At 34.8% G+C, this 22,151-nt stretch overlaps 4 protein-coding genes across 4 annotated transcripts; all 4 read left to right on the forward strand.

Moving 5' to 3' along the window:
- The first annotated feature begins 5,466 nt into the window (after positions 1-5,466).
- LOC125817364 (protein SYM1) lies at positions 5,467-9,815 on the forward strand. Its single transcript, XM_049496896.1, has 5 exons — positions 5,467-5,775; positions 8,371-8,526; positions 8,650-8,782; positions 8,871-8,910; positions 9,696-9,815. Exons 1-5 carry the CDS (start codon positions 5,506-5,508, stop codon positions 9,781-9,783), a joined length of 687 nt encoding a protein of 228 aa, XP_049352853.1. The 5' UTR covers positions 5,467-5,505; the 3' UTR covers positions 9,784-9,815.
- Positions 9,816-11,820: 2,005 nt separating this feature from the next.
- LOC125817735 (uncharacterized) lies at positions 11,821-12,997 on the forward strand. Its single transcript, XM_049497280.1, has 3 exons — positions 11,821-12,019; positions 12,157-12,233; positions 12,303-12,997. Exons 1-3 carry the CDS (start codon positions 11,879-11,881, stop codon positions 12,967-12,969), a joined length of 885 nt encoding a protein of 294 aa, XP_049353237.1. The 5' UTR covers positions 11,821-11,878; the 3' UTR covers positions 12,970-12,997.
- A 3,385-nt stretch (positions 12,998-16,382) lies between these two features.
- Positions 16,383-19,430, forward strand: LOC125817732 (ATP-dependent zinc metalloprotease FTSH 2, chloroplastic). Its single transcript, XM_049497278.1, has 4 exons — positions 16,383-17,645; positions 17,720-18,033; positions 18,213-18,453; positions 18,925-19,430. The coding sequence occupies exons 1-4, from the start codon at positions 16,461-16,463 to the stop codon at positions 19,264-19,266; spliced, it is 2,082 nt and encodes a 693-aa protein (XP_049353235.1). The 5' UTR covers positions 16,383-16,460; the 3' UTR covers positions 19,267-19,430.
- Positions 19,431-19,963: 533 nt separating this feature from the next.
- LOC125817734 (pentatricopeptide repeat-containing protein At2g41080) lies at positions 19,964-21,989 on the forward strand. The gene has a single exon (XM_049497279.1). The coding sequence runs from the start codon at positions 19,978-19,980 to the stop codon at positions 21,952-21,954; it is 1,977 nt and encodes a 658-aa protein (XP_049353236.1). The 5' UTR covers positions 19,964-19,977; the 3' UTR covers positions 21,955-21,989.
- Positions 21,990-22,151: the final 162 nt, after the last annotated feature.

Here is a 22,151-nt window from a genome sequence, read left to right on the forward strand (position 1 = left end):
GTGTGCAGACACTGTATGATAGTATATGGAGAATCTACCACATCCAAGTAATTTACTTACGAGCAGTGGCGGAGCCAGAAATTTTATCAAGGGTGTCTAAGAATAATGGTGTGTAGCTGTCAAAATAAATAAAAAATATTGTGTTATTTGGGTTTGAACCCAAAACTCCTTCATTCAAATGGACACCCATTACCATTGAGTCAAATGCATAACTTTCGTCAAGGGTGTCCAACTTTAAATATATCCTTTAAATGTAGAATTTGACATATATATATATATATATATATAACGTAATTTTTCGACAAAGGATATCCAAATTGGACATCCTAATTCCTAGGGTGGTTGTGGCTACGCCACTGCTTACAAGTAACTTATTGTACCAAAATCGCGCGAGATGCATGTATTCGATATACATGTCAAATCACGTGAGATTTGTCATATATAAATTGAATTTCGATTTCTTTTGACCAAGGATATGGACAAATTAGATAAATGGAGGGGGGAAAAAACACTTTATGCTTTTCAGTACTACTAGTACTAGTCATACTCCATAATCAGTATAAACTTCTCTCTGTGCGTCTTTGCAAGATGCTCGTGGACGTGGTGCTTATGCAGGGTGTCAAAAGAATATGAAAAATCGATCGAACCAATCAAGTCAAATCTAACCGAACCAATTTATATCATTTTTTCTATAAAACCGTGGACATTTATTTAAGTATATAACCGTCCCGAACAATTGAGATGGTCTTAATTTATAAAAAAAATTAAAAAATTCTCGAACCGAACCGAATAACCTTATATGTAAATATATTTTATATATTAATAATATGTTAAATTTAATATATAAATATATTTTATTAAAAAATTCAAATATAAATATATTCTAGGTCGTAGATACTATAATAGATACTCCATCAAACAATACGACAAAATATGCAAGCACTCCTATTAAATGTTTAAGATCAAACAATACGGTAACAAAGTTTTATATTCTTGACATCTTGATGAAGAAGTGAAGTACTTCTTCAAAAACATACTTGGGAAAGAAATATTATAATAATATCATATTTTGAGGTGATACTTTCAAAGTAAAAAATTAATCGAACCGTACCAATACCGAAGAGAAACCGATATGATTGGGATGGTTTTAAGAAATCTAATGTTGGTTATATATTATAAAATACCCAAAAATTTGGATGACATAATTTTTTTTAAAATAACCAACCGAACTATCTCATTGACACCCCTAGCTTACACAGTACTACCTCCTGAAGTTGAGGTCTAAAGATATGGCATATGGGCCTAACTCAATCCCAAAAGTTAGCTCCTGATGGGAGGTTTGTCCAAGTCGATATAAGAAGACCATATTTCCATCCCTCTACCGATGTGGGATATCTTAACAGTGGAAAACGGTTAACTTGGAGGACATTCGTTGTAAATTATTGAGTATTTCTATAGTAGTGTTTATCTAGATGGGGCTATTCATTAGGTTTCATGTACTAAGAATGAACATGGCGGTGGTTTTTGAAGTCTGTTGGTTTTTTATCTAACTGATGAGAAATTTAGTGAAATATGCTTGCCACAATCGCTAGTTCATGTTTCTCATTTGGATTTGTCTGTTAGCTGTGTGGCGATCGAATTTCTATGATTTGGTATGAAAAGGGCTGAAATCGACTATATGAATTATCATTTCATCATTTATGCTCATCTCACATCTTCGTCATACTAAAATAAAACAAAAGTGAAAAATAAGAAACAATATCAACATTTTCCAAACCAAATGATGAAAACAAGTTCAAGTATCTATGCAGGCCTATCAGTTGTAGGTTCAATTTACAAGAGAATAACCAAGATTAGGACCCGTTTAACCATAAGAACTTTTCACTTCGTTCTTGATTTTTTTTTTCCACTTTATTTGAAATTCAGTATTCGGCCATAAAGATGAAGAAGAGAACAACAAACAGAGAAAAATAGAGAAAAGACATAAAGTCACCACTAAAGTTGTCTCGAATTTTCAAAGAGACATTTTAACTTTACGGGCGTCCTATTATCCCACAAATGTTTGGAATATCTTTGTAAAACAACCATTTTGAGCCATTTTCTCACCTGGCAAGAACGTGTAAGCATTACCTAGTATTGAATATCTTTCTTTTCATTTCTTTTGTTTCCCATTTCTCAGCTTTTCATGTCTCTTTGATTTCTAGGTCAAGCGATAGTGGAGTACTGGAAATCATCTGCTTCATTCTTTACGATTCTTCGTCAAAATTCTTGGAGGAATAGTTGAGTAAACAAGGAATTGAAGGTTAACAAGTTAGGGTTTTCTTACATTATTTGAAAAAGATCATATTTTTAAGAAGAAATTAAACCTTATCACAAAAATATCTTGATTTCTCAAAACTAAATGAAATTAAGAAGAAATTAAGCCTTGAACAATTTCAAATTAAGTTTTTCGACTAAAAATTAAAAGCGAATAGTTTTTGGGGAAGATGATGAATTCATCATAGAGTTCCAGCGGCTCTTTTGAGTTTGTTTTGGGGAGATGATGAAATTAAATGAAGTAACTAATTAGTAAAGAAAAGAATTGAAACGTGACACCTTTTAATTAGTTTTTAGGACAAAAATAGACCTTCATGTGCGTGTTGTACGTATTCACAAACCATGTGAGAAAATGGGTCAAATTAGTCCTCTTACAATTAAGATATTCAATATTTTAGTGAGGTAATAGAACACCCGCAAAGTTAAGTTATCTTTTTAAAAATTCAGGATAACTTTGATATTGACTTTATGTCTTTTCTCAGAAAAATAAAATAGTGACATGTCTACACATTAAACATATGACGAATTTATTTCAGTTAATCTTGATGGTTAGAAAAGTCGGACATCAATAAGCATATTAAAAGTTCATACGGTGCAATAAATTTAGCAATTTATACCATGCTCCGCTAAATTATAAATCTAGCACAACATGGTATTAAAAGTCGATCAAATTCTCACAACTTTATAATATATACTACTAAAAGTTGATAAATTCTCACAAACTATACTACTGACAATACTGCATGATATGTTTTCAGAAACACAACGCTAAATCTTATTGTGTCTTCAGGTTCAGACGCAACCCCACTGCTTCAATCAAGCAACAATAAACTCTCGGCGTATATTTGCTCAAGAAGAATGATTACCCCGACCATGGATATCAAGATCCTTCAATTCCCTGTTCTCTGGATCAAGCGACAAAAGATATGCAGGATACTGCACAACAAAAAATTCCTCATTTCTTATGAAACCAATAGCATCGATAATCCTACCATTCAAATTCACAACGAATTTCTCCATCCACGACTCTGTTTTACTATACTGATTCAAAACCCAGACAATACCACTATGAAATAATTAATGATCAATTATTTCATAGTTGTGTTGTCTGGGTTATGAACCAGTATGGTAAAACAGAGTCATGGATGGAGAAATTTGTTGTGGATCTGAATGGTGGGATTAGCGATGCTATTGGGTTCACAAAAAATGAGGAATTTCTGGTAGTGCTATATCCTAGTTATCTTTTATCATATGATCCAGAGAGCAGAGAGCAGAGAATAGAAGAATCTTGATATCCATGGTACGGGTGATTCATTCTTATTGAGCAAATACGTTGAGTATTTAGTGTTGTTTGATTGAAGTAGTGGAGCTACATCTAAAGCTAAAGAAATAACTAAGATTTAGCGTTGTGTTTATGAAAGCTTATTATGCAGGTTAGTGTTGGAGATCCATAGGGAGAACAGAGAAAACACAAAAGAAACTAAAGAATAATTGTCTCAATTTATTCATCTAAATACATAGGTATTTATACATAAGAAAAAATATTCTACATTTAATGTAAATTATACAAATTAATGTGCATAATATTCTAAAATTAATGCTACACAATAATCTACACTAAATATAATATCTAGAATATCTCTTATATATATTCTGTTGTGCAAGATATTCTAGATATTATATTTACCTTAGAATATTGTGTAGCATTAGTTTTAGAATATAATGCATATTTATCTAGAACTAGAATATCTCTTACACTGTTGTACATTTAGTTTTGAGTTAAATCGCACATTTTAATAGAAATCAGACATTAATACGCATATTAAAGTAAGAGATATTCTAGACATTACATTTAGTGTAGAATATTGTGTAACATTAGTTTTAGAATATAATGCACATTTATCTAGAATATCTCTATTTCTCTGTCTCATATTAGTTGATCACTTTTCATTTTGCACGGTGCTTAAGAAATCATATATAAGAAAATAATTTTACTAACTCTCCCTTTAAAAAGCTTTTTGGAAATCTTACAAACAAATGTGAACACTTTCAAAAATAATTAATTGCACGGGTAATATAAAAAATTAATTAATATTTTCTTGATTTAGTATAATGATCAACTAATATGGAACATAGACAATAAAAAAAAGCTCATAAAGTTTAAACCCTAACCACTTGAACTAAGCGCAACTTTTGTTTAATTAATGTCACCTTGTGGTACATATCCATTTTATCTGTTTTTCCCTTTTAATCATATATACATATTTAATAAATTTTCCCAAGAAAGCAATGTCACGAGACACCCCATAAGCCTTCTTAAATCCGTCCTTGTTATTGACACAACTATTCACTTATTTAGGAACAACAAAGTTTAAGTGCAATTAGAAAGGTCCAAACTAGCACAATGGCTTCAAACAAATACAAAAAAATAAGCCTTTTTTACTTAATCTGATGAGAAAAAATAAGTTTGGCCAAACAGGCTTTAATCTTGAACTTGATATTAGTTTATCTCACTCTCAGGTGACAATCCTATCCAACTTGGTATCATTTCATCTCGTTGCTTAGGTAGCATAAATTAGTTTCGATATTAATTACATGATTATAATTTCAGAGTAACTTTGTTCGTAAGCCAAACGATTCCTAAAATTCAAATTTGGTAAGTAGTGCAATGTCACGATTCGAGACTACCCCTAGTTGTAACACGGTGCTTGGAGTCACTAGTAACCTCAAGTTAACTCATGATCTGCCTTGATACTAAGATTCATACATATAATAATAACTGAATATAACCATTGCGGAAGCTAAATTGAGATAAATCTAAAACAACTGAATAGTCAAAATAGAATTAGTTTGAATAAATCATAAAGCTGAAACTATTGTCTTCAATTGCTCAAAATGATGACATACTCCAATTGACATTGAACTCGATCGTTACATCACAAATTGGCTAGTGAACGATACTCATTGCTTATCCATGATCGTTGTTACTTATATAAGTATTTCGAGGTCTATTTATCTATTTTGTACACTTTAGCAAACTTAGAGGATCAAAAATTGTTCAAAACTATAAATATGGAACCATTTTGTCATTTCTCGTATACTATATATATACACACTAAAATTCCCTATACGGCGCCTCTGTTTTTTTTTCCCTCTGAGAGAAGAGAAGAGAGGAACAAAAAAACAAGAATGGGTTCATTGAGTGGTGGAACTGGAAGTTTATGGGGAATGGGATTTTTTCATTCTCAAGAATGGAATTCTGGAAGAAGAAGAAGAAGTAATGGTGGAAAATCGTCAAATTCAGATTCAGTGGATGCAAATAGTGGAGCTGGTTATCGTTTTCCTTTGAAGCAAGCTATGACTGCTAGCTCTCTTGCACTTACTGGTGACACCATAGCTCAGCTTCGTGACCGGTGGCTCAAGAACAAAGATAATCTTCCTGACCCATCTCAACCTAAGGTTAATTTTCTAAAAAAGATTCGAATTTGGTGAAATTTAAGGTTGCTTATCTAGTAAAGTAACCAAATTTATTGGATTTTAGAGTTGTGGGGTTTGAAATGTTGGTATTTCTTGAAACCCCACTTGGATTTCTTGAACCCATTTTGGGAATTTGGGGAACTTTATGAAGGTCATGTTTGGTAGTTGTGATAATGTGAATTGTCTGTTTGTTGTTCATGACTTGGTAAATTTGATTGTTTTTTATTTTTTATCTAACAATGAGTTAGGTTGAGAAACTCAGATGAGCTCACATTAAGTGAAATTTTGACTGATGATGTAACAAAGTTGAAGCTATTCTGCTTGTAATAGTGTTAGTGTAGGACAGATGTGTCAAAATTGAATGATTGACAATGAAGGGAAGAGGAATGTGATGAAAAGGTTGGTTACATTGTAAGAGAAGTTTGAATGGGGTGAAATTTATGGATTGAGAGAAGTATGAAGAGCTGATTGATATTCCGTGGTAAGAGAATAGTTTTTGAAGCAATTCATGTTAATGCGATCATAGTAAATACGAAAGAGTTCATCTTGGCATAATCGATGTTCTTTGATAATCATAAAAAGTAAGTATTCCAAACCAATATTGATGTATCAGTTTGAAACTGACATTTATGGTCTAAGAGGTAACTAGTGGGATTCAAATGAAAATGATGTAAGAAATGATGGGAAAAGAGGTTTGCCGTCTAACAAAATTTATGGTCTCAGATGTCATTGTTGTCTGCAGAGTGTATCTGTATTGCACATAGATTCTTGTTGCTGTCCAAAAGATAGTTCATATTTTTAGGGATAAAGTATTGCCTCGAGGTGGTCCTTTTATGGAAGCATGAGTGTGGTGCCTCCCTGTGCTTTCAAGAACAACCAAGCAAAGTGGGAGGCAGGAATTAACAATGTCCGAGTATGTGCCTACTTCCAAATATTTTGTTCCAGCTTATATCCTGTGCAGTTCCGATGGAACAACCTATTCCTAATCAATAGGCTCATTAGGCCTGTCTTTTTTTTGCCCCTAGTGTATGTGCTTTTGGTTCTTAGCTCAATCCATATGGGTACTTTTGTATGTTTTGTTTTATGTCTTCTCATCATAGTTGTCTCTGTCTTTAAATAGGTTACATATCCTCATTCTCTGACTCTATTATTGAACTATAGACTTACATGACCCAAGGAGTAATTTCTTATGGTATGTAATTTTACCTTAAGTAGCCAAATTAAAAAGCTTAAGAAATGATTGCTTCAGCTGGTGCTTTACCTGCTTTAATCTCTTTTCGAAGATTAGTGTTCTGTCTATCAGTAGTCTCTTTTGAGGTTTTCAAAACATTAGCTGCTAAGAATTTCCGGTTTTGAAGAGCATCATGCTAAGAGCATGTTAGCATGCACTCTACTATGGTCAATCTCTTTGGCACATAGTGTTTGTGATTTAACCAGTCACATGCACTCTATATGTGTCTCTTCTGTTTTTCCCCTTATCAGTAACAACACTTAAATTTGTGATTAGGTTATAGCTATTGATCCTCTATAGACAACAGGCTTGAAAACAATGTATTTCTATTGGCTTTTGTCTTCCTAAGCACAACATGTTGATGGTCTCTTCGGTCATCACTCTTCCAGTGATTGACTTGTTCCATTATTATTGGCCTGCCAGTGTCTATTAACTTATCCATGCGGAGGTATACAATATCGCATGCCTCCATAAAGAGAAAAGAAAAGCCAAGCAAAAAGAAATTCTAGATTTATTGCTAGTATTTGTACAATTAGGAAAAAGGAAAGGGGTTACTTACTAATCAGCTTCTTCTTTTTTTCTCTTTTGCATGTTGGGACTAGGGAGGCTAGAGTTTGCATATCCTTTGATATTTGATTATCTTATTCTCGGAAGGATGGAGTGGGTGAGGGGTGGGGGCTAATAAGGAAGTACTCTTCTGTACTCCTACCAAAGAAGAAGCAAATGGAGAAATCTTCTCCCGTGTGATGCCTAGTGCTGCCCTCATCTACAGACCAAGAAGAGGGTCAATATTCCATCCACCTTTAGCACCCTCTCAAGCTTCACAACAAACGCTTCCTTGTTTGATCACTACACCATACGCCAGCTCCATTTGCATATTGGCAACCTTACGATTACTTGACCTATATATTATGTACAATTACTTGACCTATATATTATGTACAATTACTTGATAAAAGATTTGTCTTTCTGTCAATATTTGTTGACCAATCAACCCCTTCGGGAAATTTCATATTCTTATTGAACTATTCAAAGCGGTGATCATTGGATTTTCTGTTCTTAAATATAATATCCAGCTTTAGGAATTGATGTTAGTTGTACACTGAATTAATTCTCGCATTTTGGCAATAGCTTATCTATATGTTTGCTAATACATCTTAACAGCTAAAGATTTTGCATGTCTTTCGACTTACTCAAAGAAAAGAAGAAAATTTGCATGTTGTATGCAGTATGCACTCTTATTCAATGACTTCCATTTGTTATCTGATTCACTGGATTAAGAATGTAACTTTGGGAGTATATACACACTAATTTGAATTTTCTATTTGACTAATATGCCGTTTTAGGATATGATTGGTGCTCTCCTATCTGAGCATGACTGGCTTCGGTCCATCCGGATGGCTTCATATGGATTTTTGTTATATGGTCCTGGTACTTATGCATGGTACTCATATCTTGACAGATGTATGCCCAAGCAAAGCGTGGAGAATGTAATGATGAAGGTAGTTATGCTTCTGAGAAGAACCTCTTTCATGATTAGCTTGACCTACCAATGAAGAAAGAACTACTTCTAAATGAGTTTGACCTGTCCCTCTAACTAGGACCTTTAATACTCTTTGTTTCAGGTTTTATTAAACCAAATAGTGCTAGGTCCTTCTGTAATAGCTGTTATCTTTGCATGGAATAATTTATGGCTTGGGAAACTTTCAGAACTTCCAAACAAGTATCAGAAAGATGCCCTTCCAACTTTATTGTTCGGTAAGCACTTCCATATGACATACCTTTGCCAGTTGCTTTAACTCCTTCTCCCTAGTGAAGTTTGATTTCATCCTTCATTCTCTTTCAGGATTTAGGTTCTGGATCCCTGTCAGCATTTTGAACTTTTGGTATGTCTTTTACTACTCCTTAGCCCCTTCCCCAACCCTCATCCCAAAAGATGGACAGATATAAAACAAAAACTTCTCATAATCTCTGTTAGTCTCGCTGTAATGGAGATCTTCTCATTCTCGTAAAAATGTTTTTTCTGAGATCATAGATGTTATTTTTACATCATTTGCTTAGATATCTTCTCTATTACCCTTGCATACCATGCTCACTACCTCAATTAGTATCAATGCCGGAAGTCACATCTAAACTGTTCTGTTTCTGGAACTGTTTTTTACATTTCATCTTTCTTTGCATTCAGCATTTAGTCAGCAATACAGTCCATATGTTGGTAGTGTTACCGTGTTTTGAGCTATATTTGTGCACCTGCAGTCAATTGTACTGGCTATAGCCTATAAGCTTGTTTTCTGAGAATTTAGAGTGTTTTGCTTTACATAAACGACTTGTCGCGCATCTGCATTGGGTGTGGAGCATGCATGTAAGATTATTTATCTCCACGAAGAATATGCCATCACGCGCTGCCCTATTGCTTGATCTCACAGAACACTTATTTTGTCATCAGATTGTGCCAAATTGGCAGTTGTAATTTTTATTGATCTTTGTCATCAGACAATTTATTGGCAAATGGCATATGCAAGTCACAATTTTCTCCCTTTTCATGTATTTGGTTATGAAAACATGCTACTGTTAATATCAGTTCATTCAGGTTGAGTTATGTGGTTATACTAGTAACTGAATAGTCTTTAGTATAAGGAAATATGACAACTTCTGTGTTGAAAAATCATAGGGCGATTCCTCTTCAAGCTCGTGTTGCGTTCATGTCTATGGCTTCTATATTCTGGAATTTCTGTTTGTCAGCAACTATGAGCAAGTAACTGTCGTCGAAAGGATTAGCAGGAAGAGCAGGTTAGTGCACACGCCTAGCCCAGTATTTTAGTTTTAGTATATGTCATGTCACATATAAATATTAATCTGCTAATTTTAGGATCACACAATTGATATAAACGTCAGTCAAGACACAGAAAATGATGTCTGGATGCAACGGTTGAAACCATTCTAATTTTCCAAAGGTGGCTCGCACCAGGTTCGACAGTGCCTCAGCTCGCATTAACTACATATGATTTGTTTCGTCATTGCTACAAGTTCTCCAAGAATATAGTTTTCTTCAGTTTACGAGTGCTATAACGGAAGACATTTGATTGGCTTGTTCGACCAATTCTTTCGTTAATTTGCTTTCTTTGTCTGGTTTTACGCCTTCTTTTCCCTGTCTCAAAACAAAGATTTTGCAGTACATAATTTAAAAACAAGTGCTGCTACATTTTATATACGAAATGATCATGTCAAATTCTTCTGCTTATGTGTTATTATTATATCATTGATAAGCATAATGTCAAAGTCATATGTATCGGTTACGCCTCAACTTTAAACTAGTTGAGCTCGACTATATGAATCCTCCCTGAGCATTCCACGTCATGAATTTATTATTCTTACGTTCAGTCTCCTCTAGCTTCCGTTCTTTAGAATTTGATTCCTTTCTCACTTATGACGGTTCTGCTTCTGAAATTCCAAATATCTGATTCATCAAAACTCTGTAAAACGAGAAGACAGTGAAAGACAGGAATTGTCATCCGTTGATCTTGCTGCACTGGAAAGTCACTTAAGGGTGTGTTTGATATGCAGGAAAATAGAGCATGCGGAAATAAGTTGGTTTCTTATTATTTTCTGGTGTTTTGCTAAGTAAGCAGAAGATATTATCCAGAAAAAAGTATTGACTTAGCACACGAGCAATAAATAGAATGAGAATATTAGTATTCCTCCTGTCCATCTTTAATTGTCCACTATACTATTTTGGGATGTCCAACAATATTTGTAAAGTTTATGAAATCAATGAATAATTTATTATTTTGTGTCTATTTTACTATTGCTATTAAATACTATTCATTTTTCAAAGTTTAAATGACTTATATACGATAAGGGTGCTTTGGTAAAACTACTACAATCATTTACTGCTTCTTAATTCCTGTGTCAAGTTAATACTCCCTCTGTCCATTTTTATTTATCATGTTGCGCTTTTCGAAAGTCAATTTGACTAATTTTTAAAGTTAAATTAGATTATATTAATTCGATAGTTTAAACAAAAAATTTAGATATTCAAAAATTATACGAAAAATACTATAAATTGCAATTTTTCGCATATCAATATGATGAAAAAATATATCGCAAAATGTTAGTCAAAATTCTAATAGTTTGACTCTAAAAAATGGAAATCATGACAATTAAAAGTAGACGGAGGTAGTAGTACATAACTATTGTTGGACAGAGGGAATAATAAATTTAAGAATCAAACGATAATAACTTTGACTAACATTTTACGATATGCAAAAAAATGGAATTTGTAGTACTTTTTGTATCGTTTTTGAATATCTAAATTTTTTGTTTAAAATATCGATTTAATGTAATTTAATTTAACTTTGAAAATTAGTCAAATTAACTTTCGAAAAGTGCAACATGATAATTAAAAGTGGATAGAGGAAATAGTAAGAATAAATTAGGAACTAGGTGATAAACTATCTGTTGATTTTCCAAACTAGATAAGTAAAAATGAGCATTTTTTTGAAGATCGTTTTTCTCATTTTTAAAGAAAATATTTTTCAAAAATTTTGATCGAACAAGAAAATTATGTTTTCCTCCTTTATCAAACACACCCCAAGTTAAATTATGAAAAGAATCTATCTCTAGAACCAAGTCACTTATACCAACTACACAACACACAGCCAAGAACAGGATTCTTTGCTTCTCTATTAGACAAGCACCTTTTGATTGAGAAAAAGAATAACATTTCACCTCAACACACAGTATTATAGTAGTAATTTAAAGAGAAACTCAAAAGCTGCTATACATCAAATATTAATTCTCCCAAAACTGAATAAGAATACAAAGAATTGGTAATCAAGAGAAAATTCTACAAACATGAACAGCAACAGGCCTCATAATTTTACACCATATGAAAATTGGAGCAATGGAGAGTGGCGTGATCCTAATTCACATGGACCTGAGCACAGATGGCAACCCATTTTCCCTCGTCCTCCGCCTCCCCGAGATATCCCTCAGGTATTCTCGACATGAAACATAGATATACATGTTAGTTCAGTGTTGAGAATTTTAAAGGTTGAACGTATCAAATTTAAATCCTGAATCCGACACTAAAGAAAGCTCCTATAATTGATTTGATTTTTTGTGTTGCACAGAATCCTAGACGTGTCGTTCATGATCCATGGTTGCCTGTAACAGAGAGACCATTTCTAGTACCTACTGGTGCAACAAGGTAAACTTTTGTTCTATCTTTTTATTTTTGTCAAAATCCAAGATTGATCATTTCAAGAACCACTTGCAGTTATCCATATCCAGGCCAACCACGACGTAGGCTAACTCATCCTCCTGTTCGCGTTCTAGCCCATAATGATGATGTACCAAGACATGGATCATATCAGAGACCAAGCCAACTTCCATTTGATTCTCCTCCTCCTCCATGGTTTATGCAGAGCAATGAAACGTCAAGGGATGAATCAAAATTGAGCCCAAATGAGCAAAAGGCAACCTTGAATAAACTCAAGAAAGAAATCTACAATCCTGTACAAGCAAAAATTGCAAAACAAGTTGGCCTTTACTTTAGAGGCTTGAACAATAACATGAACAACACTTCAACCAACGAATCGAGCAAGGATGAGGATGGCAAAAGATGTTCAATTTGCTTAGAAGATTTTGAGCCTAAAGAAATGGTGACAGTCACACCATGTAGTCATATGTTCCACGAAGACTGCATCGTTCCATGGGTGACAAATCATGGCTCGTGCCCTGTCTGTCGATTTGCTATCTGTGAAAGAATGAAACAGGACACAACAGACTCATCGGCGCCAAGGACTAGTAGAGCAACAAACACAATGCCACCACATGAACTGATGATGGAAAGGAGCCTGATTTCTATAATGAGAGCATTTGATGAAACTTTTGAATTGGATCAAATTAGATCCCTTCTCTTACCAAGATTAACAAGAGGCTAAGTGGGGTTGCTTAAATTTTTAGGCTAATGTTACTACTTGCCTTTGGTTTATTACTTGTATGAACACACAAACAGAACATGTATTTGTTCTGTCTTACAAATGAATTATATCTTACTTTAATAAAAAAAAATGTCTCTTTCACAACTTGATGTATGTACATGTTTTGATAAGGTCTAGATTCTTGTAAGTGGAGATTTGTCAAGCTACTTTGCAATTGTTTGTTATCTATTACTCGCTCCGTCTCAATTTATGTGGCACCTTTCGAATTTCGAGATTCAAACTACTAGTCTTATTTTGACTGTAATTTTCTCAAATATCATTTCAATATCTTGAATTATGAATTTATCGAGATTTATAATACTTTTTTAACTTAGTTTTCAAATTATGTATGTAAATTTTATTTTGAAAAGGTTAAAAGTTAAAATCATACGGTTTGACTCTTGAAATTTAGACTATCACATGAATCGGGATAGAGAGGTATATTGAAATTGCAGTCACTTCTTCAGATACTTATATATAAAAGCAAGTTGTCCATCAAAAGTAACAAATTTAATCCTTTTAGGATGACTAATTTCCAATTAAAGGTCTTGTACATATTACTTCCGTCCACTTTTAATTATCATAGTTTACTTTTTAGAGTTAAATTATAAAAACTTTGACTAACATTTTACGTTATATTTTTTTCATCATATTGATATGTAAAAAATTGTAATTTGTAGTATTTTTCATATAGTTTTTGAATATCTAAATTTTAGTCAAATTGATTTTAGAAAAACACAATATGACAAATAAAAGTGGACGGAGGGAGTAGTTTAATATATTTCACTGCATCATACTAACTAAATTATAAAGCTACTAAACTTAAAAAATTTCATCCTACTCTTAATCAAACTCTTCTAATAAGATCAGTGACGAATCTAAAATTTGAAGTTTAGAAGTATTGAATTTTATCTTTTGTTACTAAGTTCTAATTTAGTAATAATTTTGCAAATATTGAATAAATCATTTTCTATAACAAATACAAGATCTAAACAAATGTTATTTAGTTCTACCCAATTTGTTTTTGGGCGGGGATACAATACAAAAAATTTAACAATCAACATAAATATACTATATTTAAACTAACAACACATACAAACAAAAAATTACAGAAGTTACAATTCCATCTACACTTTGTTTGGATGGTTGTTACCCGTTGTATTATATTGTATTATTAGTTTAAATACAATGTTTGTTTTGATTGTTACTTAAATTTTATCATATCGTATCGTTTACATCCGTCGTTTGGTAACACAATAAGACTCATTTTGTATAACGACTGATTTGGTGTAATTGTGTCATTACCTTAATATTTTCTTTTCATAATAGTTGTACCACGTACCCTACAATTTCTTATAGATTTATCATTCAAATCATGGATATATGATATTATATAACAAAGGAGAACGATACAATCTATCAGAACGTTGTTTTATTAAAACAACACAATACAATATAATATAACACAATATAATATAATATGATATATTATGAAATTATGATATAACAACCATCTAAACAAAGTGCTAAGCTCATTGTCCCACCATATACACCACATAAATTGCTTGTATGGTTATGATAAAACCACCAAAGGCAAGAAATAGAAGCAATTTGACTAAATTACTGGCCACTCAGATTGATGAAAATCTGCCATGAAAATCCAAAAACATTCTCAGAAAATATATCTCAGAATCATCCATTGAGATAAAGCCACGTACCCAAATCCCAAGCCACATCTGTTCCCTCTAAATTAACCTTACAACTCATCTTCTTCATCATCATCTTCTTCCCTTACAACCCTTTCTGTTACTGAGTAATCTTTCCTCTTTCAACTTATCAGGTACTTTCTCTTACTCTTCTACTACTGCTAGACTTGTATTTGAATGCTTTAGCTCTGAATTTGAAGTTACTAGCTGCCCTTTTATGTTTGGCTCACAAACTGTTTGTTATAATGCCTCAGTGAATGATCTTTCACATGTAGGCTGTAGTTTGTAAATGAAAAGGAAACATCCACATCAAGATTTGGTTTAGTTTTATCTTTACCCCCACCCCCACACACAAAAATATGCACTTGGCGTGAATCTGGATTAGTTGGGCTCCAAAGTAGGTACTGGATACTGGGTGGGAAAACCAAAAAGAATATAGCTTTGGCTTAGTTTCTTGAAATGGGAGAAAGGGGATTTTTGTTTACTTCAAGGTTGATTTTTTATTTGAATTTTTGACATAACTAAGTGTGTTGTTACTTGTCTCACTTTGATAGCTTGGATAATGATGAGGGAAGTGATACCCAGATGCCAAGCTAACATTTTTCTACAGAAAGTGTTGAAAGTGGAAATAATTGTTTGTTATTATGCCTCAGTGGATGATCCTTCACCTGTAGGCTGTAGTTTGTATATGAAAAGAGACACCCACATTAAGATTTGGTTTAGTTTGCACTTTAGCTCTGAAAATAGACTTTTCGATATGTGAACCTGGATTAGTTGGGCGTTGAAGTGGGTATTGGATACTGGGTGGGAAACCAAAAACAATATAGATTTGGCTTAGTTTCTTGAAAGTTGAAATTGGGAAAAGGGATTTTTTACTTCAAGGTTGGTTTTGGATTTGAAATTTTGGCATAACAAAGTGTGTTGTTACTTGTCTCACTTTCATATTTTGGTTAATTATGAGGGAAGGTACCCAGGTGCCAAGCTAACATTTTTCTAGAGGAAATGTTGAAATTGGAAATAATCGAAGGCTTAAAACGAGTGATTTTTACTTTAAGGATGGGTCTCCTTCACTCTCTTGCAAATTGCACAATTTGAAATTGAAAGAAGCATTCGGAATCATGTCTCTTTTTAACTATCTATGTAAATGTGAAGATTTGAGGATTCTTTTGATATTTTATGGGTTTTTAAAACTTAAATGGAGATTCATGTTTTAAACTATTTTTCTTTGTTATACTTGTATTATATACATGGTAAACCAATGAGTACAGATGTGTGCAAGTATCGTTATGTATGCTTGCAGTTCCTTATTAATTTTTCGTGTATTTTAAAGAATATGCATGAATAACCCATACCTATATCAGATCTGTTTGATACAGGTATTCTAAAAGTAAATGATTCATGTAATATAGGTTAACTTCAAAAATCAGTTGCAAAGCATTTACATGCCATCAATAAAGCGAACTAGGAGTTCTTTTTGATAGATGAAATAAGCTTAAAATGGGTTGCTGAATTGTCATCATTGAGATCAGTGCTACTTGAGATGAAGAACACAAAAGGGAAAAAGTTGTCATACTAGTGTTTTCCCAATAATTTTTGAAGTAATTTATATGGGCATGGTGTCAGTCCTTTGCCTGATTGATTTATTTCCTTGTAACTTGCAGTTGTCAACTTTATCATGTTTCCTTTGCAGATTTATCATTAGAAGTGAACTGTGCAGGTTCTTGCTTCTTTTCTGAGTGTATCAACATGGCTACTTCATCAGTATGCATAGCAGGAAATGATTTGTTTACCCATAGAACACAGAAAGTTTTTAGGAAGGAGATCTATGGCAGAAAAATTTCATACTCCTCAAATCTTCCATCATCTAGAAAAACATCAAGAGTAGTTGTAAAAGCATCCCTTCAGCAAGGGCCACATGAAGGAAGAAGAGGCTTTCTCAAATTATTGCTTGGAAATGTTGGGCTTGGAGTGCCTGCTTTGTTAGGTAATGGGAAAGCCTATGCTGATGAGCAAGGTGTTTCTAACTCAAGGATGTCTTATTCTAGATTTTTGGAGTATCTGGACAAGGATAGGGTGCAAAAAGTAGATTTGTTTGAAAATGGAACCATAGCTATTGTAGAAGCTGTATCTCCAGAATTAGGAAACCGGGTGCAAAGAGTTAGGGTACAACTACCTGGACTCAGCCAGGAACTCCTTCAAAAGTTCCGGGAAAAGAACATTGATTTTGCTGCTCACAATGCTCAAGAGGACTCAGGTTCTCTCATATTCAACTTGATTGGAAATCTGGCTTTCCCGCTTATTTTGATTGGTGGTCTTTTCCTGCTATCAAGGCGGTCTAACGGAGGAATGGGAGGTCCTGGTGGGCCTGGTAACCCACTAGCATTTGGTCAATCAAAGGCTAAGTTCCAAATGGAGCCAAACACTGGTGTGACATTTGATGATGTTGCTGGTGTAGATGAAGCAAAACAAGATTTTATGGAGGTCGTAGAATTTTTGAAGAAACCTGAGAGATTTACTGCAGTGGGGGCTCGTATTCCAAAAGGTGTTCTTCTTGTTGGTCCTCCTGGTACTGGGAAAACCTTGCTAGCAAAGGCAATTGCTGGTGAAGCGGGTGTTCCATTTTTCTCAATTTCAGGCTCAGAATTCGTTGAGATGTTTGTTGGTGTTGGAGCCTCTCGAGTCCGTGATCTTTTCAAGAAGGCCAAGGAAAATGCTCCTTGCATTGTATTTGTTGATGAAATTGATGCTGTTGGGCGGCAAAGAGGGACTGGAATTGGAGGAGGAAATGATGAAAGGGAACAGACCCTGAACCAACTATTGACTGAAATGGATGGTTTCGAAGGAAATACTGGTATAATAGTTGTTGCGGCAACCAATCGTGCAGATATTCTTGACTCTGCTTTGCTGAGGCCAGGACGATTTGATAGACAAGTAAGCATCTGTCCTTGCCTCCGTTTTTTAACTGAGACTTTTGCAAGAAACTAAAATTTACAGCTCTTATCTAGGTATCCGTGGATGTTCCAGACATCAAGGGAAGAACAGAGATCTTAAAGGTTCATGCCGGCAACAAGAAGTTTGATTCAGATGTGTCTCTTGAAGTCATAGCCATGAGGACACCTGGTTTCAGTGGAGCAGATCTTGCTAACCTCTTAAATGAAGCAGCCATTCTTGCAGGTCGACGTGGTAAGACAGCAATCGCATCCAAAGAGATTGATGATTCAATTGATAGGATAGTGGCTGGTATGGAAGGAACAGTCATGACTGATGGCAAGAGCAAGAGTCTGGTGGCATATCATGAAGTTGGACATGCCATCTGTGGGTGAGTGCTGCACCATTAGCTATTTACTCCTAGCTCCCAATTTGCATCTATCATATAAGCATTTTTTTATGACAATATTATGACTCTATTATTGTGTTGGCATTTTAATTACCCAGCAGTGATTTCAACAGAATATCCTGGTGAGCCTCTAATGGCACTATGTGTTCTTTGCCTTGCAGAACTCTCACTCCAGGGCATGATGCTGTACAAAAGGTCACTCTAATCCCACGTGGTCAGGCAAAAGGTTTGACCTGGTTCATTCCTGCAGATGACCCAACCTTAATATCCAAGCAGCAACTCTTTGCTAGAATTGTGGGTGGACTTGGTGGAAGAGCTGCAGAAGAAGTGATCTTTGGTGAACCTGAAGTGACCACTGGTGCTGCTGGTGATTTGCAGCAGATCACTGGTTTGGCAAAACAGGTATACATGTTCACTGTATTTTTCGTGTTAAGGATTCTGGAACGGAATATATGTTGCGGTAATCTGTGGAGACTAGAAACTCTACAGATTGATTGGTTTGAATTAACCTATACTCCCCTCCCCCCTTTCCTTCAAAAGATTATAGAGATAATGAGCGATATAGTTATTCCCTCTGTTTCAATTTATGTGGTATAGTTTGAAAGATTTTTGGAACTTGTGATCTTAAACATGCCATGAAATTTCTATGGCTTCAGAAATACTTATGAAGCGTAAAATGAGAAGTCTAAAGTTAAAATTGTTTTCAAATATAGAAACGTGACATTCATTTTGGATAAGACTAACAACAAAATAGTGCCACATAATTGGAACGGAGCGGGTAGTTTTATCTTCTTTTTTAAGTCTGAAACTTATCATTCTGAAGATCTCGTTCTCGATAACTTAGTCCTGTAAAATGACAAACTGTGTATGCAGATGGTTGTCACTTTTGGGATGTCTGAACTTGGCCCATGGTCACTCATGGATACTTCAGCCCAAAGTGGTGATGTAATCATGAGAATGATGGCCAGGAACTCAATGTCAGAAAAGCTAGCTGAAGACATTGATGTTGCTGTGAAGAAGCTTTCAGACAGTGCATATGAGATTGCATTGAGCCAAATCCGCAGCAACCGTGAAGCAATTGATAAGATTGTGGAAGTCCTTCTTGAAAAGGAGACGATGACTGGAGATGAATTCCGTGCTATTCTCTCAGAATTTGTTGAAATTCCTACTGAAAACCGCGTCCCTGCTGCTGTACCTACCCCAGCAGCTGTATAATAGCTTGAACATATACTGCAACTTGTACAATTCATATACACTTATCTACCTAATTGATCTAGAGTATAAACAATAGACTATAAGAAAGTTAAAACACTTTTGTGCATTTGTGTTGGAAGCAATTTTTCACATTTGAAATAGAACTAGTATTTTCTTCATTGTAATGCTATGAGTTGTTTCCCTTGCTTTGAGCATTACTCAGTGCACAAACTCCTTATCACGACTCAATTCATCGAGGGGTTAGTTTAAACATCAGGTACGAATAAGTTCTTACTCTCGAGCCTCTCATAGCAACAACAACATACTAATATGATTCCAAAAGTGGGGTCTGATCTGGAATAAACTACTACTTATTTCATTTGAGATAAGTGATCTAAGAGGAATTATCTTTAACTATACATTGTTTTATTTATCTACTTAAACTACCACCCATGTATATTAAAAACACACTCTAATGTTGAGTTTACCTACACATGATTGTTAACGAGTGGGAACAATATCTGGCCATAGAAGTTCAAACAATAATCTTTGCTTAAATAACCAGTCGGATTTATTGTTTGTTTTTCTTAGTCGATATACAAAATTATACACTAACATATATTACGATAATTTTAAGTGATTATGTGGACGGCTATTTATGTTAATTCTTTTAGATAAAAAACAAATCAATAGACAACTTATAAAGGTATGCGCCAAAATAAGCTCAAATGAATGGGACAGTCTTGTGTGAGACCTCTGAGATTTCTTCACCTCCGGTCAGCAAACACTCGCCGGTTCTCGGCAGCCGCCACTGAGCTTTCAATTCTATGTTCTCAAGGTTACGTAAAAGAAGCCTTCAACAAGTTCTCTTTCTTAATATGGGACAACCCATCTCATTTCTCTTACCTTTTACAAGCATGCATCCAAGAAAAGTCCTTTTCCCTCACCAAACAGCTGCATTCTCTCATAATAACATCTGGGTGTTTCAGGGACAAGTTTGTTTCCAATCACCTGCTCAATGCTTACTCGAAATTGGGTCAGCTAGATACTGCAGTTTCACTGTTTGATAAATTGCCTAAGAGAAATGTCATGTCTTTTAACATTTTGATTGGTGGGTATGTTCAAATTGGCGATTTGGATAGTGCCTCTAAAGTGTTTGATGAAATGGGTGAGAGAAATTTGGCTTCTTGGAATGCTATGATTACTGGGTTGACTCAGTTTGAGTTTAATGAGAGGGCGTTCAGTTTGTTTTCGCAGATGTATGGGTTAGGTTACTTGCCTGATGCATTTACTCTTGGAAGTGTTTTAAGAGGTTGTGCTGGTTTGAAGGATTTGAATAAGGGCAGGCAGGTTCATGGTTGTGGATTGAAATTGGGCTTAGAGGGCGATTTTGTTGTTGCAAGCTCGTTGGCACACATGTATATGAGGTCTGGTAGCTTAAGAGAGGGAGAGATTGTGATCATGTCGATGCCAGATCAAACTATGGCAGCTTGGAATACTCTTATTGCTGGTAGGGCTCAGAATGGGTGTTTCGAAGGTGCATTGGAGCTGTATAATTTGGTGAAAATCGCTGGGTTTAGACCGGATAAGATAACGTTTGTTAGCGTGATCAGCTCGTGTTCAGAGCTGGCTACAATAGGACAGGGGCAGCAGATTCATTCTGACGTTATAAAAACTGGTGCAATTTCTGTGGTTGCAGTTGTAAGTTCCTTGATTAGCATGTATTCAAAATGTGGGTGTCTAGATGAAGCTGAAAAGATTTTCGTGGAAAGGGAGGAAGCTGATATTGTTTTATGGAGTGCTATGATTTCTGCTTATGGGTTTCATGGGATGGGAAAGAATGCTGTTGAGTTGTTTCATCGTATGGAGCAGGAAGGACTAGCACCTAACCATATTACTCTCTTGAGTTTGCTCTATGCCTGTAGTCATAGTGGGATGAAGGATGAAGGGCTTGAATTTTTCGACTTGATGGTGGAAAAGTACAATGTGGAGCCTCAACTGGTGCACTATACATGCGTGGTTGACCTCCTAGGAAGAGCAGGCTGTTTGCAGGAGGCTGAAGCTCTTATTAGATCTATGCCTGTGAAGCCAGATGGTGTCATATGGAAGACGTTGCTGTCTGCCTGTAAAATTCATAAAAATGCAGATATGGCTAGAAGCATAGCTGAAGAAGTTTTGAGGATTGATCCTGAGGATTCTGCTTCATATGTGCTCCTTGCTAATGTTCAAGCATCTGCTAAAAGATGGAAGAGTGTTTCTGAAGTGAGGAAATCAATGAAGGATAGGGGAGTAAAGAAAGAACCAGGAATAAGCTGGCTGGAGTTGAAGAACCAGGTTCACCACTTTATTATTGGTGATAAATCTCATCCACAATCAGACGAGGTTGATGTATACTTAAAGGAATTGATTGCACAACTGAAGTTAGAGGGCTATGTTCCTGATACAGGATCCGTTTTGCATGACATGGAATTAGAGGAAAAAGAGTATAACTTGGTCCATCACAGTGAAAAATTAGCCATTGCTTTTGCGCTGATGAACACCCCGGAGGGTTTTCCAATCAGGATAATGAAGAATTTACGAATTTGTGGTGATTGTCACATGGCTATTAAGTACATATCCCAGATGAAAAAACGAGAAATAATTGTACGCGATTCCAGTAGGTTTCATCACTTCAAAGATGGCTGTTGTTCTTGTGGAGATTATTGGTAAGGAGGTTACATTTGACAATCTTACTGTAGGTTATAGACATCCCCCTTTTCACTCAGAGTCTGTTTTTGAACCATTATTTCCTCCATTACTTGTAACATTATTCAAAACTTGAAAGAGATTCTATAAATTTCCATTCATATTGAAAGGCCAATATTTGGAATTTTGTACTGAATTTCTTTAGCTTCCAAATAACTTCA

This window comes from Solanum verrucosum, unplaced genomic scaffold (assembly GCF_900185275.1).
Source record: "Solanum verrucosum unplaced genomic scaffold, falcon-dt-bn FXZP01000280.1, whole genome shotgun sequence".
NCBI lineage: Eukaryota > Viridiplantae > Streptophyta > Magnoliopsida > Solanales > Solanaceae > Solanum > Solanum verrucosum.

Coding starts and splice junctions, on each gene's coding strand:
- LOC125817364 (XM_049496896.1), top strand. CDS start 5,506: ATGGGTTCATTGAGTGGTGGAACTGGAAGTTTATGGGGAATGGGATTT. Junction 8,783..8,870: donor CCTTCCAACTTTATTGTTCG/GTAAGCACTTCC, acceptor ATTCTCTTTCAG/GATTTAGGTTCTGGATCCCT. Junction 8,911..9,695: donor GTCAGCATTTTGAACTTTTG/GTATGTCTTTTA, acceptor GAAAAATCATAG/GGCGATTCCTCTTCAAGCTC.
- LOC125817735 (XM_049497280.1), top strand. CDS start 11,879: ATGAACAGCAACAGGCCTCATAATTTTACACCATATGAAAATTGGAGC. Junction 12,020..12,156: donor CTCCCCGAGATATCCCTCAG/GTATTCTCGACA, acceptor TGTGTTGCACAG/AATCCTAGACGTGTCGTTCA. Junction 12,234..12,302: donor GTACCTACTGGTGCAACAAG/GTAAACTTTTGT, acceptor AACCACTTGCAG/TTATCCATATCCAGGCCAAC.
- LOC125817732 (XM_049497278.1), top strand. CDS start 16,461: ATGGCTACTTCATCAGTATGCATAGCAGGAAATGATTTGTTTACCCAT. Junction 17,646..17,719: donor CAGGACGATTTGATAGACAA/GTAAGCATCTGT, acceptor GCTCTTATCTAG/GTATCCGTGGATGTTCCAGA. Junction 18,034..18,212: donor GTTGGACATGCCATCTGTGG/GTGAGTGCTGCA, acceptor TTTGCCTTGCAG/AACTCTCACTCCAGGGCATG.
- LOC125817734 (XM_049497279.1), top strand. CDS start 19,978: ATGGGACAGTCTTGTGTGAGACCTCTGAGATTTCTTCACCTCCGGTCA.